Raw genomic sequence first — 19,616 nt, forward strand, 5'->3', positions numbered from 1 at the left:
GCATGCCAAATAGAAACAGAAAATCGTGCTATTGATACGCATTTTCATGAGACCGGACTCATGCCATATCTGTCACACGTTCTTAGCAGCTCACAATTATTTGTTGTGCCATAAATGTAACAAAAAAAGTTTTTAACAAAGTTAATGTAATGACTTGTGTTTGATGATACTTGTCTTTATTATTTACTTTGATTTATAGAGTAATTTGGATTTCTTAACCTGATAAATGAAAAGGATTTATGTTAAAATAACTTATCTCTGCAAATGCATGCAATATTTGTAACTTAAATAAGTAATAATAACATAAAGAGACAGTTATTTAACAATATGTTAGTAACATTTGTACAGTCTTACAGTTACAAACGGCCCTTTGATGGCAGCCATAATGTTGAAGTGGCCCTCAGTGAAAAGGAGTTTGACACCCCTGATCTAGTGTAAGGGAGCTAAAAGTTTTTTCTCTTCCACAGGAAGAGGAATTTGTTCAATGATAAGTCACCGACCAGACCCCTGTCCTCAAGTCCCATCAAACGCGATATCAAGGATGATGTCAAGATGGTAAGACATTTACATTTACATTTAGTCATTTTGCAGACGCTTTAATCCAAAGCGACTTACAATTGGGGAATACATAAAGTGATTCTTCTTAAAGAGGCAAACAGACACAGGAAGTGCTTGTAATACCAAGTTTTAGGCATTGTTCAAATAAGTACAAGCTAGAAAGGGAAGGAATAAATAAAGAGAAAGACAAAGTTTTTTTTATTTTTTTTTAATTTAAGGTGAAGTCAAGTAGCATTGAAAGAGATGAGTTTTCAGCTGTCGCTTGAAAATTGTCAGGGATTCAGCATTCCGGATAGGGGTGGGAAGAATTCGAGCCGCGACCGGTAGCCAGTGCAAGGAGATAAAGAGAGGTGTAACATGGGCTCTTTTGGACTCATTGAAGACCAGTCGTGCCGCTGCATTCTGAATAATTTTTAGAGTTGTGATTGTGCTTGATGGAAGTCCAGCCAGAAGAGCATTGCAGTAGTCCAGCCTAGAAATGACAAGGGCCTGGACAAGAAGTTGTGCAGCATGCTCCGTTAGAAAGGGCCTGATCTTTCTGATGGTGTGCAATGCAAACCTGCAAGATCGAGCAGTCTTTGCAATGTGGTCTTTGAAGGTCAGCTGTGTAGCGTCTGGACCAATCAAACACACAATATATATTTTGTTAGCTATATTTAACAAATACTCTGTAACACCCCTCAGTTAACAAGCCATACGAGGACCTATGGACCCTTCCCCCGAAATGCGTAACACCCCAGGAAGCCGAACAGGCCCCTGGTCCCCATGGCAACCATGACACCTCTGCTAGACCAGATCCATTTACGACCTAATGGCATGTTGAGAATTACCCCCCCACAGAGCGACGTAGGTATGTTGGGGCGTGTTAGAACGAGCCGTTTTAGGTAGGTGTGGCTGACTCTTAACTTTTATAAAGAATATCTCTTTGGATTTGAGACTTTAGTCTTTGCAACTTTACAGATCTTCTTTATGCACCAAGAGCTTGTAACACTCCAAAGAGAAAGGAAAAATTGAAATCGCATCATATGACCCCTTTAATATTTACAAATACTAAGAAGAGACAGAAATGACATGCCGTCGTGTAAATAAGATAAATAACATAAGGCTATTTAGTTTGTTTAATAAAAAAACAAGGTATAGACGTTCTATAGGAAAGGTAATTTAAAATGACTTCTGTTGTGATCTGGCGCTATAGAGAATATAAAATTAAATAAAATTAACTTGACCTTCAAGGGGGGGGCGGGCCGCCCCCATAATATAATGGCAGGGGAAACTGCTGCAAGATCGAGCAGTCTTTGCAATGTGGTCTTTGAAGGTCAGCTGGTCATCAAAGATTACACCAAGATTTCTGACCGAAGTTGATGGGGTAATTGTAGAAGAACCTAGCTGGATGGTGAAATCATGCTGTAGAGTTGGAGTGGCAGGGAAGACAAGAAGCTCATTTTAAGTAAGAACTTAAAACTGTCATGAAATCAACTTATCCAGTTTCTTTAATAAAACATTGAAACCTTAACACAACGTCTGCACAAGTTCTTATAGCTTTGGGTTATAACCAGGAATGTTCCCATGTGTCCCAGTTTTTATCTGATATGGGTTCAGACACCTTCCTTTAATGTGAGTTATTTGCTCTGTGTGAACTATCCCCTTCCCACAGTCCTATTAAGTGTCAACAGTATCCATGTACTTCATTAGAATTGAGCTTTATTGGATATTTCTTTGCTACTCTTTCCTGATGAGGCAAAAGTGAACTTGAAACAACAGTTCCCTGGAAACATTCAAATTATATAGAGCTCTTAAAGAACTGGATTATCCTGACAAAAGACCAGCGCCTGAAAACAAAGAGGGGCGGTATGTCATGTGACGCTCTGCAGGAATTTACTGCATGTGAAGGAGAAAGCAGAAATAATGTGGAAATGTCAAACATCTGGTGTGCCATGAGGGGAGTATGTCCATATCTACAGCCATCTCTGTTACTTGATCAATCTCTCTCTCTCTTTTCTATATTAAAAAAAAAAAAAAAAAATGTATTAAATTTCTAAAAATATCAAAAATATATATCAAAATATATTATATATTATAATTTGTCAAAATATACATCATGTCAAAAAAAAAAGAAATCTTTCGTTTTTAGAACAATTTTATAAGTCTCTATGGTGATTTATACAGTATCTTTCATAGCTCACGACAAATGTTCTATATTTCAGTATCTTATGATTTGATGTTTACGGTCAAAATCTGTTCTTTGCTGTGCAGCCAGATGATAAAAAGAGGTGTCAAAGTTGTTCCAAAAGTCACGTTATCTTATAAATGTTACTTATTGTAGAATGTTACATTATAATGTTATTATAATAAAGTTAAGCATTTGTAGATTGAGGTTTCTTAATCTGTGCCCATGTCTAGCAGATTTTACAGTCTCTTTAGTTCAACACATTGGTGGATAACTCAGAATTCCCAGAGCGCTCTCCATCCCTGGACATGGTTTATCATTTCTTTGTTGCTCACTGTCTGTTTCTCTTCCAGGCGGAGGCACACAGGAGGCCGCCCATCTCCTCTGATGATAGTGACTTTGAGGCTCGCTTCAACAGCTGGAACCTGGGGGTAAAGTTGGATGTTTTTGATTTTATGTATTTTCCTCCCATTCGTAAACAAATTCAGTTTCACTTCAACATGTATTTTCATATCTGACGGTTTGTTGGTATGAATGTTCACATTTCATTGATCTGGACTGTCATGGAGACCTTGAATGATCATTTTAATAATGAGAACACAATATGATGAATGTTGTTCCTGTTTATGAAACAGTGATGAAGCAGTGAACAGTTGTTCCACTTTCGTGTGCAGTATTCAATCATTATTCACATCCAACAATATCAGTCAGTTTAACTAGGTGCTATCCAGTACAGTGAGGTGCCATGTGCATTTAAATTAAGTTACTATCATTCTTTTCAGTGCATGCATATAAATTAGGCTTATTATGGAATTTTCACAGAAGTCAGTGCTATTTGTATTGCACCTTCTCACTTAAAGTCTCAGTAAAGTATGCCAGATTGCATTGTTGAGAGATAACTCGCATTGTCGTATAAGTCATTTTATTTCATTATTACTTTCAGAAATAATGTAAAATACGGTAAATAAAACATGACATTTATAATCAATATAAACATTATAGACATGAACAGTAATTTAGTTTCCCTCACTCCACAACAAATCCTTTTAATTTAACAGTATTCAGAACTGAACCGGAATGAACAATGAAAGTATAAAGCAAATTAATTATTCATTTTAAATAACATTTATTATAAACGTCAAGCCTAAACAAATTTATTTAAAGCAAAACTAAAACTACCATTCTCTATACAAATAATTTTGGGCTCTTATTCAGTATAAATCTGAATGTATACAGTTTGCACATGTTTTGCGTGCTTGATGCTAATTTTATTATATATACGTCACATTGGACTATGAGTTGTAGTATATTTTAGATTATGAAAAACAAAATTATATTATGGAAAAAAATGTTACACTTTAGTGTAGGTGTCACGGCTGGATAGAGGCATACTCAGGAAGAACGATTCAGAGCTTCTTTATTTACACAAACTGAAGGAGAGCTTCAAACGGTAAGTTTTAAAACTGAAACATAACATTAGCTCTTGAAACTGAAGAGTAACAGTCCTTATCTTAATCCTCTTTAGGTAGATACAGCAAGACGGCGGGAGACACAGAGCCACGGAGATCCAGAGTGATGTGGAGAGGCATGAGGTAATTTACTGTCCTGGTGTTCATGACTGTAGGCTCGGAGATACCGCCCGATCTCCTGGATCTTGCGTTCGGTCTGGCCATTGGTTTGGGGATGATAACCTGAGGAAAGGCTGACAGACACTCCCAGCAGACGGAAGAAACCACGCCAGAGGCCCTCTATCTAAAACGATATCTTCAGGGAGACCAAAGTGTCGAAAGACATGCTGAGAGAGCTTCGGCTGCCTCCAAAGCAGTGGGTAATCCACGTAAGGGGATTAATTGACAGGTTTTGGAGAATCTGTCCACCACGACAAATATGGTAGTGAATCCTTTAGAGGGTGGAAGATCAGTGGTGAAATCGATTCCAATGTGGGACTAGGGTCGACGTGGAATAGGTAAGGGAACCAGTTTTCCTGCAGGTAAACGGCGTGGAGTGGATGTGATGACACAGACCGAACAACCCTTGACGTAGCGGGCGACATCCTGAGCCATGCTGGGCCACCAGTATCTGTTCCGGAGGAGCGAGAGGGTTCGTTGGCTGCCTGGGTGACCCGATCCTGGAGAAGTGTGGATGGAGTCCAGAAGGGTAAGACATAGAGTGGTAGGTACATAAAGTCTCTCTTCCGGACCTCCCGGTGGAGCAGGTTCTCTGAGAGTGGCGGCACGAATTTGATCATTCACGATCCCGGAGAAGTGTGGATGGAGTCCAGAAGGGTAAGACATAGAGTGGTAGGTACATAAAGTCTCTCTTCCGGACCTCCCGGTGGAGCAGGTTCTCTGAGAGTGGCGGCACGAATTTGATCATTCACTTCCCAGGTGATTGGACATGCGAACACAGTGGGTGAAAGAATGGGTTCCGGGTTATCTGGAGATGGATCTGGTTGGTGAAGTCGTGATAAAACGTATGCTTTGAAGTTCTTATGCCCAGGACGGTAGGTTACTGTGAATTGGAAACAGGTAAAGAATTAGGCCCATCAGGCTTGTCGGGGATTGAGACGTTTAGTTTCACGGAGGTATTGGAGGTTCTTGTGATCAGTTATGACTTCGAAGGGATGTTGAGCCCCTTCCAACCAGTGCCGACACTCTTCCAGCGCGAGTTTGATGGCTAGTAACTCGCGGTTCCCGATGTCGTAATTTTGTTCTGCCGGGGACATCTTCTTGGAGAAGTATGCGCATGGATGGAGTACGGGGGGTTCACCCTTCCATTGGGATAATACTGCACCTACTCCCAGAGTGGAAACATCCACTTCCACCACGAACTGATGGTTCGGATCTGGATGGGTTAGGGCTGGAGCGGTGCAGAAAGAGGATTTGAGCTGCAGAAATGCCTGTGTGGCTTCAGGTGTCCAGGAGAGGGTCTAAGGTTTCTGACGGAGGAGAGAGGTAAGTGGATTGAAGTTTGCGAATCCCAAGAATCTCTGCAGCTCTTTGACCGTGGTGGGTTGTGGCCAATTCCTCACTGCTTCCACCTTGTTCTGGTCCGTTTGGACTCCCTCTGGTGTGATAATGTAGCCCAGGAATTGAATGGTGGCTTGATGGAACTCACACTTTTCTTGCTTGAGGTAGAGGTGATGCTCGCGGAGACATTGGAGTACCTGGAAAACATGTTGTTGGTGTTCCTTAAGATTGGGTGAGTAGATGAGAATGTCGTCGATGTAGATGATTACGAATTGGTTGAGCATATCACGGAAGATCTCATTCATGAAGTTTTGGAAGATGGATGGTGAGTTTGAAAATCCATACGGCATTACCAGGTACTCTTAGTGCCCGGATGGTGTTATGAATGCAGTTTTCCATTCGGCTCCTCTTCGAATGCGGATTAGATTGTAGGCACTGCATAGATCGAGTTTTGTGAAGATCCGGGCACCACGGAGTTCCTCCAACGAGGCTGGCACCAGAGGGAGTGGATAGGAAAATTTGATGGTTTGGGAGTTGAGTGCTCGATAGTCGATACAAGGGCGTAGGCCCCCATCCTTCTTCGCCACAAAGAAGAAACTGGATGCTGCAGGAGAAGTGGAAGGACGGATGAACCCCTGATGTAATGCCTCCTTGATGTACTCCTCCATAGCAGCGCGCTCCGGGATCGATAGGGGATAGACATGTCCCTTAGGTAATTTGGCCCCAGGCAGCAGGTCGATCGCACAATCCCATGGCCGATGAGGTGAAAAATGGGTTGCTGCGACCTTGCTGAACACGTCCTGGAACGCCCTGTAGGTGGCTGGAATGTGGACTGAGCTTTGTGAAGCTGGGCTCTCTATAGTGGTAGATCAGAGCGGGATGGAGAGCTTAGCTCGGTCTGGAAGAGGGAGATCTGCTAAACATGTCCTGAAACAGGATTCACTCCACCGAAGTATTTCCCCAGAGTTCCAGTGGATGTCTGGATGATGTTTAGCCAGCCAGGGACGCCCCAGGACGATATCTACTGTAGCCTCCTCCAGCACCAGGAACGAAATCCGTTCAGCATGGAAGTTTCCGATGCGAATAGTGACTTCCTCCAGCACGAGGAACGAAATTCGTTCAGCATGAAAGTTTCCGATGCGAAGAGTGACTTCTGGGGTGCGATGGCGCACTGACCCTTTGCTCAGCGGCTTTCCTTGTATATTGGAGATTTGGTCGATGGTGGAATTACGGTGTCGAGGGAGCTTGATTTGAGTGAGACTGATGGAGGATATGAAATTTCCTGAAGCTCCCGAATCCACCAAGACTTTGACTGGAAAAGAGTGGTTCATATACATTAGAAGGGCAGCAATGTGAGGCAAACTTGAGACATCAGAATGAATATGGACCGTACTCACCGCTGAGCGTGTGGGGCAAATAGGGCAGGAGGGCAGAAGGTGCTCCTGGGACCCACAGTAAAGACAGAGCCCTTGGGTGATTCAGCGAGCCCGTTCCGTGGTTGATAGACGAGAACGGTTGGTTTGCATCGGCTCGGGTGCTGGAGGAGCATTACTCCGTGAGGCGGCAGCGGATGAGGAATCCTCGATGTGACAAGCGGTTAGATGTTGGGAGATGTGCAGCGCTTTTTGCAGAAAGCTCTCTAGACCTACGGTGTCTTCATAGATAGACATTTGCTGTCTGATTGAAGGGTTTAGACCACGTCGGAACACTGATAGAGGGCCGTTTCATTCCATCCACCGCTTGCCGCGAGGGTACGGAATCGAACTGTATAGTCATGGATGGACATATTCGCTTGCCGTAGTCGAAAGAGCTCATCGTGCACAGAGACCGCCGAGGTAGTTTTGCCAAACACCTCGCGGAAATGATCCACAAAGGCATCATAGGAGCGCACTAGGAGACTGCGCGAATTCCAGAGAGCTTCGGCCCATTGCAGCGCCCTACCAGACAGTAGTGACATGATGAATACAATCTTCGCTTGATCATTCACAAACTGATGGGGTTGTAATTCGAAGTATAGTGAACACTTGAGTAGAAAACTGCTGCAGGCGGCCGCCTCACCGGAGTAGGTCGCGGGTTTGGCCATGGTACATGCAGAGGCAGATAGCATGACGGGAGGAGGCTGACGGGATTCGCAGAGTGCTTGAACCAGTTCAGTGAAGGGATCTGGGGTGAGTGATCTCTGTGCCTCCATAGCAAGCTTCAATCCGTTAAATTTCACTTCTGTTTTGATGGTCTGGTCTTCTGTCACGGCTGGATAGAGAGGCATACACAGGAAGAACGATTCAGAGCTTCTTTATTTACACAAACTGAAGGAGAGCTTCAAACGGTAAGTTTTAAAACTGAAACATAACATTAGCTCTTGAAACTGAAGAGTAACATTCCTTATCTTAATCCTCTTTAGGTAGATCCAGCAAGACGGCGGGAGACACAGAGCCACGGAGATCCAGAATGATGTTAAGAGGCATGAGGTAAGGTATGCAACCTTGAGACCAGTCAATGAGAGACTGAGGTGAGTGAACAGATACAGTGCTAAGGTAAGTGGCATCAGGTGTTCGTAATTAGTAATCAGGTGATTGTGAACGGGTGTAGGTGGCTGGTGTGGCTGATGAAGCCAATTGACCTATCGGTAACCTTACTTATTGTTGCTCCCTCGGACAAACAAACGGAGCTGCTCACTGTCTTACAATGACAGCTATCCGTGTGAAAACCTTGTCACAAGATATTCTTGAAAAATTTTGGAAACAGAAGGACCACCATTCAAGTGGGAATTAAATATGCCATGGAGGGATATATAAAAGATTTTAAAATAACTGGTGGGTAACTCAAAGTGAGGGTTTACAGTTCACAATGCAAGCAGGAGAAGCCTCATGTTACGCTCGTCACGATCGTGGATGACAACATGCAGGATCAACACTGTTCATGTATCGCAGGGTACGATTAAATTAATTTACATTTAACCAGTTTAATATGGAGAGGCACTGAAATGTAGACCTTCGTTTATGTGTTTTTGACCTACACTGTACAAGATGCAAGAACAGTCCGCTATTTAGGTTTGTATCTTAGCATGGACTCACTAACTTCAACGTTAGCTAGTTTTAACCAGAGATACCTTGCTGAAATGCAAGATGACATTAACGTTCTGCTTGAGCTGATAAAAAACTGTATGAGAGTATGACAAACAGAAAATTGGGATTAGAGTTTACGGACATTTTGTTCTGTTTTGTTTGGGTTCAGGAAATGGAATAAAATAAATTCCATTGCCAATTATCTCAGGATACCTGGAATCACTGTTACAAGTACCCCAGTGTAAGAAAAAGTGAAGACGTCGAAGATCTTAATGAAGAATAACTTTTATTACGGAATAGTAGTGACAAAGTACGTGTAGTACCTTGGGTTCAACGGAGTCAGACTGAACCCCGAGCCTCCTACGCTCAAACATTTTATACTCTATTACGTTCATCTTCCCGCTAGACATGTAAATGAAGTTTCGTCTTAAATGTAAATTGCGGTTCACAATGAAAGTGATAGCCTTCCGTTCCCACATATTTGGAAGCATTCCCACTGAGCCGTGCTTAGCGATGTATTTAACTATCAACTCTGCCATTTTCACAATCTTATTGAATTGTGTTCAGCAATTCAATAGGCTTCTTTTCCTTCACTGACTGAACATCATCTAGTTACTTTAAGATACCTGTTAGTCTAATTATTCACAGCTCCTGTGCTTTGGCCACAAATGAATTAAACAGCCACACTACGTTGGGTCTCTAAACTTTTCTACACTAAGCTGTTAAAAATGTAACACTGTCAGTAGCCTACGTCGGACAAAACCCACACTACTTCGGGTTTTATGTTATATTTTTAAAACAGTTTACTTAGCCACAGTAGTCGGGCAAATCAACACAAAAACACCATACTTATTAAATAATTCTGTGACCACACTGCATCGGGTCAATTCAGTTACTTTAGAATTTTATCAGAATTATCACAACTCACTCTGTTTCAGTTACTTTAGAAACGTACAACTCTGTTTCAGTTACTTTAGAAACAAAAGGTCTAATACAACTCTGCTACCACACTACGTCGGGCTGATTCAATTACTTTAGAATCTTAACAGAATTATAACTGCTTCAACTTCTGCAACTGTTAAAAAAAAAATATATAACAATGTTTGTCACAGTACATCGGACAAAACCACAGTACGTCGGGTCTTCTTTTTTTTGTTATATTTTCTCAAACAGCCCTTTTCTAGCCACAGTTCCTCGGGCTCAAAATAATATTTATCAGATTAAAGGAAAAAAGAGGAAAAATGTGCTGCAATGATTGCTCAACACGTTGGCATGCGGAGTTCTTGGGATCAAAGCGTTTGAAGCTTTATAGGACTGTGTTGGGCTCCAGATTTTCTCAATAGCCACTTCTGACTTCCCCACAGATTGCGAAACTGTCCGGCTGCTTGTTTCATCACAAAGTTTATGCAGAAAAACAAGAGTCTGAACTTTGCTCTTATCAGAGAGTGGAGTGTTGAGATTAGTATGTGCACTTGCGGGCAGGTTTTCAGCGGCTCCGGGCCCCTGTTCTGTGGGCACTGATGCTGGACTAATCAACAGCTGCATCATGTGTGGACGTGAAGCACAGCACCGCTCCGTTCTGTCTGGAAACCGCTGCGATAACACACTGCTGCCGTCCGGTTCCTTTGGCCTGATGATTCATTTCGAGTTCAGAGTCACATTACACTCACGCTGTGTTTGAGTAGTGTGCACTTACAAAATTTGCTTTGAAAATTTTTGACTGGGTCATTGTGACTGGTAAATTTGTAAATGCTATGCTGCTAATGTCACAAAAAATGTAATTGTGAAAATAAAGACTGTCTGAAAATATTTTCCAAGACACTTCCCAGAGTAATGCCTTTGTTTGAGCCAGAATACACCGTCAAACAGTATATGCTCTTCATAATGGCTTACTTATCTTGACTCTGTTGACTTACAGTTGGCTTTTTCACACCATGTGTGGATTTTTGACACTCTACAAATCTATTTAGAAACAGTGTGAAAATTAGTTTGTTGGTATACTAACAATCGTATATTACAACATATATTATCTCTGCCTTGGAAATTTGCCCCCTACTGGGTGGGCACTGGCCCCCAGTTGAGAACTATGCTGTTCAGGCTTATATTACATTTGTTAATTTCTCCAAACATGTGAATAAATTAGGCTTTTCCCAACTTGTGTTTTTAATAGCCCTAGTTCTGTAACCAGTTTAATCTGGTAGTCTAAAACCTGAAATGTTCCTGCATGCACACTATTACTTAAAATAAATAAATAAACAAAACAAATAAAAAAGTTGTGCATTATGACACAAAGATGGCTGGCCACCAAGTAACTTAAAAATAATGATTAAAAATAAGCAAATAAATAAATAATGATTTTGCTGTACCAATACATAGAAGTAATTGCTAAAAACAAAAACATGAACAACAACCAACCTTTAGCCATTTTTGTCTCTTTGACTTTGAGCCTTTATATAAATGTATTCATTTATTTTTATATTTATTTGTTTTCTGTGCAGCAAAAGTGAAAATATTAGCTTTATTATGAATAATATTTCAGTCATGGTCCATCTCATTATGTGTTGAGACATGTGTCTTCTACAGTCTCATCAGAGAGAACAGATAGTGTGTCCTGGAAAAATTCCCATTACTTACAGATTATGGGTTATGATGAGAAAAGACAAACTCACTGGAAGAAAATTTTTTTTTTATTTTTTTATTTTATAAAGAAACGGAAATGGCCTTGCTGCACACAATGCCTCAGTGGGCTGAGGTCTGATCTCTGTAAACACAACCAGTGTAGGGAAGAGACTGTATTTAAGTGGCACTCTTTGAAGTCATTCCACATTGTTTATGACAAATAAAAGGAGGTCAGAGGTGTATGGGAGGTGTTTGGGACTTACCAGAAGAGGAGGAGAGTAAGGTTGTGTTGTATTGTCTGATTTTGCAGATAGAAAACCCCAGATATCTGCGTGAGAACCCTATCCCACTGTCTCCGGTAAGTGCTGACGGCTCCTAGTGGCAGAAACATGATTGATCTCCACAACTGCATATGCAGTTAAATGACAATTCCAGGTAACACTTTAGGGACCAGTTCTCACTATTAACTAGTTGCTTATTAGCATGCATATTTTTAGCATATTGGCTGTTTATTAGTAATTATAAAGCACATATATATTTTTATATATATATAATTATAAAGCACAGTATAGTAAGTACATGTAGTCAATTAATATTACTCAGTACTTAAATGTATAATTACACTGTAACAAGAACACCTTAAAATAAAGTGTAACCAGTTATCTTTATTATCTTTATAGTTATCGTGTGAACGGGCCTTTATTCTACATAACCAGAGTTGAGTATGAAGCGTTGCACAGTAATTACTAATTACTTTTCCTGATAATGCAGTAATGTAATGCATTACACTTTAAATTTATGTAATTTGATTACAGTTCCTAATGTCAATAAAATTGTTACTTAAAGCTGCAGTCCGTAACTTTTTTTTTCTTCAAAATTTACAAAATTTATATAATAAGTGTGTACACCATGAATCCATTTTCCAAACCGTGTTTTTGGCTTGTCCTGAATCACTACGGTACACCTATAATAAGTGTTTATATTCGGACTATTTAGACTGGTTCGGGGTAGGTACCGCTGCGAAGTAGCCCAGTACCTGCGTGATTCGCTATAGACATAAACAGAGAGAAGTAGCTCCGGCTACATTGTTGTTCCGCTAGACGCACGCAGTTCTGTTTATTAACCACTAGAGTGCCAAAAGTTACGGACTGCAGCTTTAAGTTACGAATGCAATGTTAAGAAAAAAAGAAGTCAAAATCATGTTTTGCCCGTCAGTATGCCCTTTAATAAATCACCGGAGAATGCGAGCTAAAATGCAGATGAGTCCTACAACATTTAGTTGCAATGAAAGGTTATATCATATTTCAAAATGTTGCACTCGATTTCACATATTTTAGTCTGGCATTATAGTTTAGGAAAAGTTAAACTAGTAAATGTGTACAAGTTTGTCACAATAACGCTAATATAAGGAAAAATAAATGATTCATTAGAATGCAATCCTCCGCTGGATTAAGCCGCTCGCCACATCACATTCTTCTTCTGAGGTAAATACAAGGCTTATTCCTCACAGTGCATCTTGTTCCAAAAACGAAAAGTAGCCCAGATGAACCTGATGAATCTTAACGCTTAGTTTACGGCGGTGATGTGGGTGTCTCAAGCCTGGTTTCACATGGATGATTATCGTATAGCGCGATGCGTGTGGGTATGACCACATTACAGATAATTAACTCATACGGGAAAGACTGTACCTCACGTTGGTTTCAAACGAATTACTTTATCAGAGAACACTTCTGAATGCTTCATTTAAAATCAGACACTTCAAGCTTTCTTTAGATATATTTCTCATGTCTGTGTGTCAAGTATTCTGAGTTTTCGTTCATTTTAGTGACGCATTTCAGGAAGATATCCACGGAGACTGAGACTGCAGGAAGCGCACCGTTTGTTTTCTTAATTTTACAAAAGCACAATATTTTGTTTGTATTGCGAGTGTATACAAATAAAAGATCTTTTACAGTTTCAAATGATGTATTACTCTTATCTGTACGATCAAATATTACGAAATTTTGTACTTTTCGCTGTCATCAGGAATAAATGCAAGTAATCGTACAAGTTGCCATTTTGATACTTAGGCTATGTAATTTTTCTGTCAATATTAAATTACTGAAAGAACTATGAGTTTCACTTTGTAGTGTATTTTTTAGGTTTGATAACTTGAAAAGTAAAGTACAATTGAAAGTAACTTGAAAGTAAAGTAATTAGTAATTTGATTACTTTTCAAATGCAGTAATCAGTAATGTAATCAAATTACAATTTCAAAGAAGTAATTAGTAATTTGTAGTCAGTTACTTTTTTGAGTAACTTACCCAACACTGTGCATGACCATATTTTAGATCCCTTAATCCTACCACATGCCTGAACTTAACAACTTCCTTACTATGAATAAGCAGCAAATTAGCAGTTTATTGAGGCAAAAGTTGTATAGTTAAAAGTTAGTTAATAGTGACAATTGGTCTCCAAACTAAAGTGTGATAAAATTTCAATGAAAACATAATGCAAAATAAAGAACAAAGAAACAAATTATGAGAAAAAAACTGCAAATACAACAGTCAACTTAAAGCATACAGCAAGACACTGTCATTTCTCTTTGACTGCATGTTGTTCAAACATTAATAGTAATTATTAGTATTATAGTATTATTTCTTGAATTCTGCATTCAGATATTTAGTGCAACCAGTACTGTAGAACTGTTATTGTAACATGCTTTTATTAGTGTAGTATCAACAGAATGCACATTTTATCTTTCTCTTTTGTATTAATAGATTTACAACAAATCAAGTCTTGGAAAAAACAGCACCCTTTATGATGAGGCCGCCCCAGTGAAAGCTGATAAGGAGGTAGGAACATTATGTTCTCCCAAAGTGCTTGAAATGTGCTGTAATTGCTTTCAAAATGGCCCAGTCCCTTTAAAGGAGTAGCTGACTCCAAAATGACAATTGAAATTTGCAGTGAATAATGACTTGGACACTTTGCAATGCAAAAGAACAGAACAAAGATTCTGCTAAACATCTTAATTTCTTCTCAAAGAAAGACGTCCCCTACGGGTTTGGAACGATACGATTAAATGATGACACGAGTTTCACTTTTGATTGAACTAACCGTTTAACCAGTGATGGTTTTCTTCAGCGCTGCTGTCTTGTTGAGATTTGTCATCCAGCATGCTTTTCCACTTCTTAAGTAAATGCTGTGTGATGGCTGGTTGCTTTTAATAAACTCAAGAAAGCAATGCTGGATGACAGCTTCACACACCTAACCAAAGCAAGGCTCTCTGAGTTTCGCTTGTTTAGGGACGCCGACTTCTCTTAAGAGCTTTACAAACCCTGTTTGTGATGACAGTTTCCCCCTGTATGTGGGTTTAAGCTGAAAATCCCATAGAACAAGCTTCTCTTTGATGTCGTTTGACTGGAATTGTTGAATATACTGAGTGTGACCTGCTGTAATCACATTTCCTCTGGGAAGAGCAGTGCTCAATTAGGTCAACTTCAGTCACACAGCATCATCAGCCCTCGTCTTCACTAGAATACAGCTATTTCGCAAACAGCTGAATAGTCTTTTGAAACAGTCCTTAAGTCTCCAGGGCTGCCATTTGAATGATGAAGCCACCACATTAACTCCACACACTATTAAGCAAAGAGATTCTAAGATTAGCTGAAACATTGTTTTACTGTAAGCAGAGTAAATAGCATCTGCGTTGGGCTGTTGAGCATGGTAATTAATAACAGGTGGCAGAAATGGCAGGCCAAGAGGTCTGCTTGAGTTAACGTAAAGGCTGAAGAAATGTTCCCAGGTAATGGGGTGAAGGGTCAGTCAAACGTTCCTCAGGAGCAGCTAGGCTTTAATGAAGGGAAATGGTGCATGCGTTGCCCTTCGTTGCCTCTGATTGAAATGACTGTGCAGCTGAGGACAGAGAAAAACAAAGCTCATACTAGTTCTAGTATTCATCACCGGCACTGCTCTTGCTGTGTGTTCTTGGCGTTGTGCCTCACTATCATTGTTTACTCTTTCTTCGTAACCTGAAATCATGAGTTCTGTCTTTATTTCACATATGTCTCCTGAAAACTTTGTGAGTAGACTAGTTTTACTACTTTTTCTTGTTTTGCTAGGACACATAGCATCTAAACAGCATTAAAGTTAGCATTTTGATGAATCACTCTGTTCAGTTAGTTGATTCATACTCTGATTCAGTGATTCATTTGCAGCATCACACAAAAGTGTTCAAGTCTCTATGGCCTATTTATAAAAAATATACTGTATGTAGATGCATATTACTGTTTATTACAATGTAATGGTATATTAGTGCATATAAATTCAAGTTTAGAAATTCAGATATTTAAAAAAAATGATGGTTATTTAATCAGTTATGGCTCATTAGCTCTAGCATTCTGCCCACTTTAAAATCAGACACAGAGATGAAGTAGTGCAGTAAGATCACAACTAATTTGAATAAATGAATTATAGCATTTATTTGTATTAATTATCAAGGTGAGGGGGGATGAAAGTTGTGTGAATCTGTGCATCTCTGTCTACAAACAATGAAGCTGTCAGTTTAGTTACTTCAAAAACAGTGATTTTACTGCCTCCTTGCTGAGAAATATAAATACCGATTCAGTATCAAGTTGCCAAAACAGCATCATCCCACTGAGGTATGGACTCTACAAGACCTTTGAAAGTGTCCTTTAAAAGCAGATCCTTGTGGTGTGAAGCTGCCGTGGATCGAACGTATTGGTCCAGCACATCCCACAGATGCTCAAATGGTTTGGGATTTGGTGAATTTGGAGGCCAGGGCAACACCTTGAACTCTTCATCATGTTCCTCAAACCATTCCTGAGCAATGTGTGCAGTGTGTCAGGGTGTGTGATTCTGCCGAAAGAGGCCACTTCCATCAGGTAAACACAAAAAATGGGTGTACCTGCTCTGCAACAATGTTCATGTAGGTAGCACGTGAATAGCTGGCCCAGGCTTTCCCAGCAGAACATTTGCCAGAGCATCACACTTTCTCCACCGGCCAGCTTGTCATCACCCCACACTACATCCTGGAGCCATCACTTCCCCAGGTAAATGGCCATCCATGTGATGTAAAAGAAAACGTGACTCATCGGACCAGATGACCTTCTTCCACTGGTCCAAGATCCGGTTCTGATGCTTGCGTGCCCTTTGTTGACGACTTTGATGGTGGACAGGGGTCATCATAGGCACTCTGATCTGCGGCTATACGCAGCCTCATACACAGCAGAGTGCGATGCACAGTGTGTTGTGACATTCCTCCCTTAACCATCATTCAAATTTTGTGTTAACAGTGTAGACTTTCTGTTAGCTCAGATAAGATGGGATAGCCTTCACCTAAACCTACCCAGACCTTAATTTGTGGCCTTGTTAGAAGATGATCAACGATATTCACTTCACCTGACCTGTGACTGGTCATAATGCTTTGGCTCATCAGTGTTATACATCTCTCTCATATATTTTAAAATTCGTATTACATGTAGTAGGTTCTGTTGGGCTTCTTTTGTTTATTATTAGCCCTTAGTCATTTTGCGACACCTACAAATATTTGCAAGATTCAGATTACCTCCATTGATACAGTTGACAGAAAGGCTTTATCCATCACAGGAAAGCAATCTAGTCAGACTGAATTCACTTACTATTTTACTGGTATTAAAATCTGCTGCACATATTCATATTTTCAGATGGGAAATGACTCGCTATAATGCTGATCTATGCATTATGCATTTAACACTAACCTGAGCCATGTTTTGATAGCCTAACACAGAGTAAGTCACAGTATTTTTTTCCCAATAAATCACCCTTTGAGTGTTTTACTTTTGAGTTTTAATATTGAAAAAAGAAGACAGCAGCTTTAAGGTGGTGATAATATATTTCCTTATGAGGTAATGCGGTCTATTTTATTTATTTGCTTATCCCAGTTTGTTTATTTGCGACATTTCAGTTGTGTTATTTTTCCTTCATAAAGAAAGGTAGTGATTTGATAGAGATGTCATCAGTGTGACTGGGGAAGCTTTCTGGTGTTTATCCAAACACTGAACAGTCACACAGATTTTGACTCTCAAAATAGCTGGAATCACAGATTCAACCTGCAGTGTGGCGCTAAAACGTAGCAGACGTTTTGTGAAAATATTCCCTGAGGAAATGTGTGAAACCAACGCTGGGCAAAGAAAAGACAGAACAGCTGCTCTCATCTCCTTCACACGTCTTCATCTCTCCTCCTCCCACCCTTCCATCTCTCCTTCTGCTCTTCAAAAAGCTCCACGTCTCTGTGAGTTTAACGCGAGTAAAAGCACCAATGTCATTCGCTTCACTGATTCCAGGGAATCTGAAAACCCGGAGGTGTGCGCTCGCCCGCCGCACCTTTTCAGACAAGAGTTTCAGAACACCACTGATGTAGTTTGACAAACTTTTCTAAAAGCACAAATTGAAACTTAAAAAAAAAAGACAAGAAAAGAAAAAAAAGTGCCGCCCACGTTTGCATCTGTGCTGCCGGGATCTGTTTGACTGCGTGGCTTCAATCAGTGCAATCTTCTCCTCTGACAGGTCTCCTGTGGTCTCTGAGATTGCACAAGAAGAATCGTACGCAAAGCGAGAGATGGGGGCTTGTTTCTCAGGGTTGAGTGGAAGTAGGGCAGGTGATGGTAGCAAACGGCGTGCTTTGCTCTTATGAGATCGTTCCAGCCTTCAGATAATGCTGTCATGAGACAACCTTCTATGTTTGGTTTCTATAAAATGTGTCTGGACATTGATTTTAGTGTTTATTCATAAAGCCTTTTTTGTCGGACTAAATTGTGAGATATGTACTCGTATGGAGCTTCTAAGGGGTGTACATCTCAAAACATGAAAATGTGAATGCAAACACTTCTGGCTATGCATTTCATGCATTGTTGTGTTCAGAAATGTGTTATAAAGCAAGCAAACATTGCGTTCTCGGGATTGCTGCAAGCAGACATTCACTTAAACTGTCTTCTACATTATGTGCAGTTTTTTTTTCATGATATTTCAAGGGATAGTTCAATCAAAAAGGAGAATTCTATCACCCTTTCCTTCAAATTGTTCCAAACTTGTACAAGTTTCTTTCTTCAGTCAAGCACAAAAGAAGATATTTCAAAGAATGTTGGTAACTAAACAGTTGACAGTAGCCATTGACTATCGAAGATAGAATTTTCATTTTTGGGTGAACTATACCTTTAATGTCATGATGAAGAGAATCTTTCAGTTATAGTAACACATGTGGCTCATTAGTGGCAGATATTTTAAGGTAAAGTAACTCTATTGTCCTCTTGAGCATGTACAAGAAGATCATGCATTGGTTAAGCCAGGAGCTTCCCCCAATTTTCAATACCACACCAAACCTAGCCTTAAACTTCTTAAGCAATTAAGTAAACAATAAACTATCAAGTGATAAAATAAGAAGAAGCAAATTACAAAACAAATGACACAAAAGAAATATGCGTGTTTTTTCTTTTCCTTCTTCGGTTTGGTCTAGCCTAGTATTCAGTTAGGACATACTACAGAAATCGAATAAAGTCATCATCAAATATAAAATAAATATCAGTGCGCAAGTGCGTAATTCAGTTCTCCTGCACAGTTTATTGCACTTTTAATAACTTATCAAACAAAACGAATGTTTTCTCATTCACCCATGTTTCCATCTCACTTTAGCGTGTCAATAATGTTAAGCAGTCCTGCACTACATGTTTACATTTACATACCGCAATAAAAATACAGCAAAATCGTTATCAACTGAAATATGTTGCCATGATATAAGGCTGTCAGTTTAATGCGGTAACTTAATTAATTAGTTATGAAAAAATAACACAATTAAAATATTTTAATACATTTAATGCACACGCCCCGCCCCCAGACCTGTACACCATCTTAAATTTCATACAGTTGACAAATATGATGCAGGGCAACAACTCCATAAACGCAGTTATGCCCTAAAATTCAAGATATTGGGGTAAAAAAATACCCCTGTATGAGTTTTTGTCTCATATTTATGTCATATGATAAGCGATGTCAAACGAGCAGTGAGAGCAATATCATATCAATATGTTGCTTTTGTCCTGAATAGCATGAGTGCAAAAGTGATTTTAAACACCAGTTCAGTGAATAAGAAGCTAACACTGTTATATTTTAAACACAATATTGTCTGTTTTTGCTCAACTTTGCTAATGCAAATATTACCTAGAATTGATGCGCGTCTCTCCAGGGCTCTACAGTGCTACTGCA

The 19,616-nt window shown here is 39.9% G+C and overlaps 1 protein-coding gene across 1 annotated transcript in view; it reads left to right on the forward strand.

Moving 5' to 3' along the window:
* The window catches only part of LOC107698765 (centrosomal protein of 112 kDa-like), a gene marked incomplete at its 3' end in the record, with an annotated part of 76,858 nt that overhangs the window by 32,007 nt on the left and 25,235 nt on the right, over positions 1-19,616 (forward strand). Inside the window, exons 5-8 of the mRNA XM_016499865.1 lie at positions 468-555; positions 3,079-3,156; positions 11,689-11,736; positions 14,138-14,212. Of these exons, the coding sequence (XP_016355351.1) occupies positions 468-555; positions 3,079-3,156; positions 11,689-11,736; positions 14,138-14,212 (289 nt within the window). The remainder of the gene's footprint in view (positions 1-467; positions 556-3,078; positions 3,157-11,688; positions 11,737-14,137; positions 14,213-19,616) is intronic.

This window comes from Sinocyclocheilus anshuiensis, unplaced genomic scaffold (genome assembly GCF_001515605.1).
Source record: "Sinocyclocheilus anshuiensis isolate Anshui unplaced genomic scaffold, SAMN03320099.WGS_v1.1 scaffold178, whole genome shotgun sequence".
Classification (NCBI taxonomy): Eukaryota; Metazoa; Chordata; class Actinopteri; order Cypriniformes; family Cyprinidae; genus Sinocyclocheilus; species Sinocyclocheilus anshuiensis.